Genomic DNA, 9,333 nt, shown 5'->3' on the forward strand with positions numbered 1-9,333 from the left:
TCATAAAATCAGCATCTTATATACTACATTATTATTAATTATTTCATTATGAAAAATTTCATCACACGTATCTAATAAAGAGCTTACATGGTAAAAACTAACACTAATATGGGACTAAGTAAATAATATTAAAACAAAGACATCTTTTTGTTTTTTTTTTAATGCATGTCTGGATCGAAAGTCATAGACTAATATGATCATACATAAAGATCTATTTAAAAGATTAATTTTTATCATATTGTTTTATATATAAAGACCTAGTAATCAATTTTCACATATGATAATCTGAATTATGATTACAAAAGCTCTCACATTTAGAATCCAACAATATTTTAAACAAAAATATAGTATGGAACGTATTTGTAAAAAATGAATTTTTTTTATCAATATATTAATTCACATTGGTTATATTTAGTTAAAGGAGTTAGTATTTCGTAAAATATCAAATTACATTGTGAATTTTCATTTAAAGAGAAAATTATATTTAGTGTTTAATTATATTTCAAGTCAAGTCACCTCATATAGAAGATATTTGTTTAAAAGCAAAAAACATAAATGTAGAATATTTCAAGTCAAATCACATATTTATTTAAAAGTGAAAAATAAATGTAGAATATAACTTAAAAGTAAGGAGTAAAAGTTATGATCATAGAATAAAAATTTCAAATATTCATCTAGTCATTAAGCTTAGTAATTTTAGTCTTATCATCTAAAGTATACATCACACTTTTAGGATACTTAAAAGAGCTATATCAACAATTAAAACAAAATCATATCTTAATTTCTGTTATACCATCGTCTTTCATCTAATATGTTACGTTAATATTGTATCAAAGTAAAATGACATAAATAATCCAATATATTAGGCCAATAATAAATTTTACTTAACTTTATTATTGTCTATTTATGTACTGTTTACTTAAACTTAAATAATCAAGATTAACTCTTTTTGTCTCATGTCCTTAAATAGTAAAAATATATAACCTTCATTTGTTTAAAAATTAATTCATTAACGCCGGTCTAGTGGGAGTCAGGATAAATGCACGAGGTCTAGGTTTGATTGATAATAATATAGGATAAGAGTATGATAAACTCTTATATTATTTATTGTTTAACGCACATCGGATAATATCTAGTATATATGTTTTAGGCAAGTATGAATATCCTCTATGTATATAAAATATAATAGTTATCTTGAAAGAAAGTTTTTCTATAAGCCAAAATATACATATAAATAGAACCATAAAAGTCATTGTTGGAAAAAAAAAAGTTTTTCACGAAGATTTTCGACATATTGATATTTTTTTAAGACAAATTTGAGATATATAACCAAAGATGATATTCTTTTAATACAGTTTTAACTTAAAAAAAATATTAATATAATTATATAATTTTTATTTGACACACTTATTTGTTGCCTTGTGAAGAACAAAATTGAGTTTGTAGGTGAAATATACCACAATTACATATGAAATTTCTAAATGGAGCATGTTCAGCTTTAAAGATTCTTCATTAAAAGTACATAGACTTTTTTTACTCATAAAAGTACATACATAAAACAAGTATTTCACGTTTTTCTTTCATGACTGTACAAAGTTGAAATTAATGAAAGCATGTAAATGAAAAAAGCATTTCATATTTTAGTTTCATAATATTTATACAAAAATTTAATTTGCTTTGTATACTATTCATAAAGTAGAATTTCCTACATCATTCTTGTAAGATCATTTGTTTTCATTAAGTATTTACTTGATTTAAGAATTTCCTACATCATTCTTGTAGGGGCATGCGCAGTACCACAGGGAATCCACATGGAAACAAACCATCTTTGCTAGCCATAACATTATGTAGAAGTTTTTCCTTCATAAAAGAGTTTGAAATTTCACCTGAGATTTTAAAGCTTCCATACCCTTTAGTAAATGATGATTGATGAGAAAGTGAGCAAAAAATAAAAGGACATGGGAACGTAGTAGACACAAACTCTAAAAACAATCAAGCATCAGTTTTCCCACTAGAACAAGAAAATTGCCACCATTATGGATGAAAATTCTGAAGAAAAGAGTATGGATATAGTATCAGATCTGTAGTTTGCAGCACTAGTTTATGTCTTTGTTGTTTGCTGTTAGTCTAAATTGATAATTTTCTCACTTTACAATATTGTTCTATTCAAATGTAGACGATAGCTTCAGGTAACAGTGACATGCAACATTACAACTGAATCACAGTGAGAAATCCAGAAAGAGCCTTTCAACTTCTAATTAGAAAAAGTTTACCCACTAAAGCAGTTACAAACACAAATTTCTCCTCAATGCTTTAACTCAATAAGATAATTTTACACAAAGAGGCACTGGAGAACACATTGGTGCCCAGAGGAATTAGCACTCTTCACAAGTCATACATTTTTTTTATGATATTTTGAACTGAGTTACAGAGTAGTAGATGGAACAAAATATACTTTCCTCTATTTCTTGGAGATAGTACACAACATTTTTATTTACATTATTGAAAGCAAGTGATATAACATTGGTTAACCAAATGCCACACATGAGAATAGAAAAAGACTTTGCCAAACTAAAAGAGAATAAAAACAGAAGTGATCCCAAACTGAAAGGAGTCAAACACATTACTTATTCATCTACATCAACTTGTAGTAACAGTTATTTTCAGAGAGGAGAACCTCATAGCCTTTCCCACACGGGCACCTAAACGCAAGGTTTATGCACCGTTCAGCCCAATCAACACTAACAGCTTCTTCAGAATCTCCACCTCCCAAATCGTCCTGCAAAAACACACGGATTGAACATAAAACATCAATTAGTCTTAGTTGCAATAAAAACTGTATATCCAAAAAATAATAACAATTGATGGCTTTAGGATTACATGTTATAGAGTTGATTTGCATGCACGCGTTTTTACATTATCAAGTGGGGGAGTTTGGAAATGGCCATTTTCAAGAGACTTTGGCAACTAAAAATACCAAACAAGGTGGTTTTCCTTCTATGGCGTGTCTTTCTTGACAGAATCCCAACAAAAAGGAATCTTAATAAAAGGCAAGTAGTGATTGATGATGGTGATTTATCCTGCATTTTTTATCATGGGATGGAGGAGGATGGTTCACACTTACTCTTCACATGCTCTGTGGCATATCAAATGTGGATGAGAATGGTGCAACCTGATGGGGACTGCTTTGGCTCTCCTTTTTCACCAGAGGAACACTTTTGGCAGATTGGAGGGTTGATAAAACAGTGGGGATCGGTGGTTTGGAGTACAATAATTTGGAATCTGTGGACTCAAAGAAATGCTATGGTCTTTGAAGGTCAACATTTGGATAGCAACCAGCTATGGGAAAGGATCTTATACATGACTTGGACTTGGTTAAAGGCTTATCAGAAAAACTTCCCGTGGTCCTACCAACAATGGCAAGCAAATCCAGGTTTATGTTTGCAATGACACGTTTTGGGACAACAATTATGGTTCCACGACAAAACGGAACTTTATGTTGATAGAAGGTGCAAATGTATTGTATCTTTCCATATACAGACATGTGATGTGTATAGGGTAAGATTCAATCACCGTTGTTACTAAATGGTGGAAATTTAATTGCTGTGTAGATAGTTTGAGATTTTCTTTCACAGGATGCATGTGATATCATGGCACATGTAGTTGGTTCTTTGTAATCATAAACTCTATTTTGTATCTGTCTGTAGCACATCTTGTGCCATTTGAATGAATGAATCTTGTTGCAGATAAAAAAAAATCTCATGTATGACTTTTAAAACACTTTTTTATAAAAATAAATTTATCCTTTATGAGAGTATAATAAACATAAACTCATTTTGTCTTCCATCTCTTTTTCATATTATTTTTCTTTCTATCTCTTTCTTACTTTCCTATCATATCTCTGACTTTTTCTTTTTAGCTTTTCTTTTTTCTTCCTAGTTTTCTCTTGCCTCCAACCCCAATTCATTACAATTTTTCAAATGCAAGTGGATAACAATCTAACAAATAACATTCTTTACATTGTCATGACATTCTAATTAAATTGTATATCATAAATCTTCTTAGCACAGTTAAAGAACCAAATACATTAAAGATAACACAAACCAATCAGAGTCCAAGGTCAAGAAGACAAAGCCATACACACACACACATACCTGAGCTAGGACCTTGACATTTTCAGCAACTGCACACTCTTCTTCTCCACCATCTTCCTTCTCATCTTTTATAACTTCATCCCACCACTGCCTCATCTCTTTCAAACGCTCCTTCATCCTTCTCAGCCTCTGCAATCACACCCATAAGAAGAAAAAAAACCCATTATTCCAAACTCAAAAAAGATCAAAACTTTATTATTCACAAAAAAAAAAAGATCAAAACCCATTATACCACGGAATCAGGCGCGACGGTTTCTTCAGAGCTCAAACAGGACATAGCCTTGTCCGGGGAAGGAACAGAGAGATCCGACACGCTCCGTTGGAATCTCGGCGGTAGGGGTGGCAGCCCGGAGCCTCTCTCCGGTGGAGTGGATTGCTCCGGTTCCGGCAACGGCGCCGGAGGGGTGCAGGGGTCGGAGACGCAGCGGCGGAGGACGGGGAAAGAGCCGCGCTTGTTGACGAGGGGGTTGATGTTGAGGGGAATGGAGACGGCGGAGAAGCCGTAGAGGGTGAGATCCTCTTGGTCGCAGAAGAGCTTCTTGGCGCAGGGCTCGCCGGAGGAGGAGGAAGATGGCGTCGATCGGCGCTTCATGGGGTTGTTGTTGGTGGCGGCGGAGCAGGGTGGCTGACGGTTGCTGCAGACATTGCTGTTGGAGAGGTGCATCATGGAGAACAAGTCTGTGGGCTCCACCGCTTCTTGGTTTTGTTGAAGAATGTGGTGATGATCGCACATTGGTGAGTGTGGTGGTGGTGGTGGTGGTGGTGAGTTTGCGGTGATGGGGTGTTTGTGTTTCTGAAATGTTGGTTGTGGAGAGTTTGCGATGAAGGGTTCGCTCTGAGATTGAGCGTTTGCTTCACCCATTTCTTGAACTGTTTCTTTCTTTGAGTTGGTGGATTTTGTAGTGGCGAAGGAGAAAGGAGAAAGGGTTATATAGTGAGAGGATTTGAACGTAACGGCTACTGGCGGGTTTCGCAATGAGGTGGTTTTGTTTCAACTTCTTTACTTAGTTAAGTACTGTTGTTTTTTAATATCATAGACACATTATTGATACTTTGGTAAATGGTCAAACTAAAAGTATGATTCGTAACAAATTAATTCCTCTGGAAAAATACAAATTTATTTTTTAAATATGTAAAAAATTCGAAAAATTAATTTCTTTATTAAATTTTCTATTTTTTTATCTATTTTAGTGTTAGCTTTTTTTTATAAAAAAAACATCGTTTGCTGATAGCTAGTATGTGGTATCCGTGTATTATTTTCGATTTTAAAAATGGGTAGAATTAACTTTTATTATTGAATATAATTAAAATGTATATATAAATTGATTTTAAATTTACATTAGAATGTCTTTTTTGTTTAAAAAAAATATGAAAATTAAGTTTTTACCATAAAATGTAATTATAAAATATCAATATTATGTTCGTTTAAGTTAAATTAGAGTTAGATCATTTAAATAAGATTTTAAGTTTGAGTTTGGTAAATAAAAAAATAATTAAAATGAAAAACCTTACTAAAACTGGTAATTAAGTTTTTCGATAAAGATTAGCTATCAATAAAATTGATAAATATTTTGTATCTATAATAACATTAAAAAAACGGTAATTCTAAAATATATAATATAATGTTTTTTCATGTATTTGTTTTACATTTATTTTGTACTTTTTATATTTATTAACTTTTTATTATTTTTTACTTTCTTTTAATTGAAATTAAACAAGAAAGAGATTTGAGAATGACTTGAGGGTAGACATGTTTATAGAATTCTATAAAAAAAAAAAATATTTTCATATCTTTCTGTGTCCCGCCTGGTCCCCCAACATATTTATAGAATTCTATAAAAAAAATATTTTTTCATAGAATGAAAAATATAATTTTAAATAACAACTATAACATATTTTTATATTGTACATGACAATATAAAATCCAATCCAACACTAACATAAAATTCAATCTAATAGTTTCATATTTTAGTGTGTTATATATATATGTAATGATATTTTTGTAAATTAATTATTATTGGACAGATTTGAAAGTAGGTTTAGGTCGAGTATTAATAATCTTATCCCCAAACCCGATTTCGACCAACTCAGATTTTTTCATCAAAATCGTGATGAGTCGCGTAGGTTCGAGCCCTGTTATCATGCTTACATGAGGGACTGAACAACTAATTAAATTAAATTAAAAGTAAGTATTGTATATTGGAGGGGAATTTATTATGGGAAAACTTATAGGACTGGAGTGCACATAATAATTTTCTAATGTACTAATTTTTCTAACGAGGAATTTTTATTGATTCTTTATGAAGATGAATTAATTTAGAGTAATTTTTATTCCCTTTAAGATATGAAAATATATTTAATTGAACTAACTTATACTTTTATATTATAACTATGTTCCATTAAATTCATAAATTTGTAATATGAGAAAGTATATAATCGAATTGACTCTTACAATCAATAAATTAATTTGGTCAAAATTAAGATAAAAAGCTCGAATCCGATATAAATTTTTGTTCATCCAAACCCAGGTTTAAACAAAAATCAAGGTGTATTTGGGAGATGCAGGTTTACATTTGGAAGGAAAAGTTGAACAAGTAAGGATATCGGTCTTGTGCTGCAATGTAATGGCAAATTCAATAATTTTGTGATGTAATATAAATTTTGTAGTAATGTCGATTTTTCAGTATTTTTTTTTACCTTTCCAACAAAAAAACATGAGAGTGAGAACGATTTGCAAATCATTTTTAGTGCATGCTTGAATTTTACAATTTTTCAGATTTTTTTTTAAAGAACTCTCTCCCAATTAATAAACTTTTAATCAAAAGATATTATGAATGCTCTTTAATTATTTTTGCTTAAAAAATATTTTTCTTAAAATAAATTATGTGAACACAAAAAGATAATAATGGAATTATTTTAAATTAATAATACTTTTATTGTATTTTTTATGTAATAAAATTATATGGAGAAACTATTAATAATGTTATTAAATATTTATCAGTATTTTAAACAAATTATTGAATGGTGAAATAAGATAATACACTGATTATGTTGATTTTTTTGAAGAATAATTATGTTGATTTTTAAGAAAATAATAATGGGATTAATAATGTATTAAAAAATGTGTTTATAGAAAACTAATTCATTGAGAAATAAAAGTTCTTTCAATAAGCATTAGAAGCAAAATAAATTAATGTTATTTTTAAAATAAAATAAAAAACAAGAATAAGGTAGTATTATGTATGTGTTAATAAGAAATGGAAAAGAATATTAAACAAGATGTGCTTGCCAACGAAGGTGCTATATCACAGTCCCTTGAGATTTTTCAAAATCTTCATTTTTATGTTCGTTGTTTGTAGTTTGTCTTGACTCTTGTCATCTTTTTTTTAATTCTTCTATCTGGTTAAAAAAAAAAAAAGATTTGCTTGCATGTCAGCATATTGTACCTCACTTACAAGTCACAACACAAGAAATATAGCTCAACGTGAAACACATTGGTTAGCTACACCTACATATATAATAATTGGCTCCTCAATCTCTTATTTTTCATATTCTTTTGTCTGCTTATACACTGTGCCTTTTTTTGTTTAGTGAAAATACATTTATTTTTATTTTTATAAACATAGATTATTTAATGTTATTTTTAAATTTTAATCATTATAATTTTCATTTGTTAAAATAATTCCACTTACTGTTAAACTATATTATAACTTGTAAAAAATTATGTTATATCGATAAAATTGTGAGATAACATTATTATTATAAAGAAGTGCTAGCAACATAACTTTTAACATATTTCTAACACAATTTTTATTACATTTGTTGAGTTTGATGAAAAAAATTTCATGTTTGATAATGATATGAAACAAATTTTATGTCTTGAATTAAAAAATCTTTCAAGATTATGTTTCAAAATAAAAATATATTATTGTTTTGAAAGGATATTTTAACTCATTTTAAAAATATAAAAAATAATTTTTTAAATAAATAAATGATTAAATTAATCTAATAAAAAACATAAATAACTAAAAATATATTTAAACCTTTTTAATAAAAACTTTTCATCTTTTAACAATAGTAATATAATATTTTCCCTTCAACAAAAATTTTTTAAACGGGAAAATGTTAGATGTTGTTTGGTTTGATTGTTTTCTATTTTCATTTTCACTTAAAATAGAAAATGATAATGGAAATGTGTTTGATTGGATTTTTATTTTCATTTTTAATGAAAATATTTTCCCACACAAATCATAAACTGAAAACAATAAAATCTCATTTTTAGTGTTTTCAGTTGAAACTAGGAACCCAATTTTGGTAAAATGAAAACGTGAATGTAATTTTAAACAAATCTAAAAATACATTTTCTTTTGAAAACGCTTTTTTAATATTTTTATTTCTTGAAAGCAGAAAACAAAAAATCAAACTAAACATGTTTTCAGAATTTTAATCTTTTAAAAATAAAAATAATTTTCAAAAAATAAAAATAGAAAATGAAAATAAAAAATAAAAATATAAATCAAGCACACCCTTAGATTTTCACATTTCTCCGGGACAATAATTTTGTAAGAACATTAATTCTTGGAATATTATTTTCTTAAAAAAATAAATCAAACATGAAAAAATAAACATTCTCAACGTCATATTGAAAAACTAAACATTTCTTTTGTATCAAATGTCACTTAGAGTGATAACATATTTTTTATCTAAAAGTTCATAACTTATAGAAACTAAAATCAAATACAAAATTATATTTATAAGAATTAAAATCATAGTCAAGTAAAAATTAAAACAGTGGTATATAACAAAGTAATAGGTATGTATTGTAAATTTGTAATTGGACTGAAATAGGGCTAGATTCAAAGCGGCCCACACACTGTCTCTACATGATAAAATTTATTTTCTACACCATATTCATATAAAAAACTAATTAATTAAGAAAACAATCCATATTAGTCAATTAGTTACTATTTATTATGTTTTTTGTTATTTTAAAAATTATCATAAATGAATATAATAAAATAGGAATAATAGGTACGTATTGTGATTGGACTGAAACAGGGCTAGATTCAAAATTGGTCCAGTCGTTTTGTTGATGTATGTACCAATGATAAATTTTGTACAACATATATCACCAAGAAAAGCCTAATTAATTGTTAAATAAGAAAAAAAATTCACATTA

At 28.4% G+C, this 9,333-nt stretch overlaps 1 protein-coding gene across 1 annotated transcript; it reads right to left on the reverse strand.

Moving 5' to 3' along the window:
• Window positions 1-2,454: 2,454 nt before the first annotated feature.
• On the reverse strand, window positions 2,455-5,049 carry LOC114394821. The gene is made up of 3 exons (XM_028356494.1): window positions 4,387-5,049; window positions 4,155-4,283; window positions 2,455-2,779 (listed from the first exon to the last, which is right to left on the reverse strand). The coding sequence occupies exons 1-3, from the start codon at window positions 5,014-5,016 to the stop codon at window positions 2,636-2,638; spliced, it is 903 nt and encodes a 300-aa protein (XP_028212295.1). The 5' UTR covers window positions 5,017-5,049; the 3' UTR covers window positions 2,455-2,635.
• Between the last annotated feature and the right edge of the window lie 4,284 nt (window positions 5,050-9,333).

Source organism: Glycine soja, chromosome 18, assembly GCF_004193775.1.
Source record: "Glycine soja cultivar W05 chromosome 18, ASM419377v2, whole genome shotgun sequence".
NCBI classification, from domain to species: Eukaryota; Viridiplantae; Streptophyta; class Magnoliopsida; order Fabales; family Fabaceae; genus Glycine; species Glycine soja.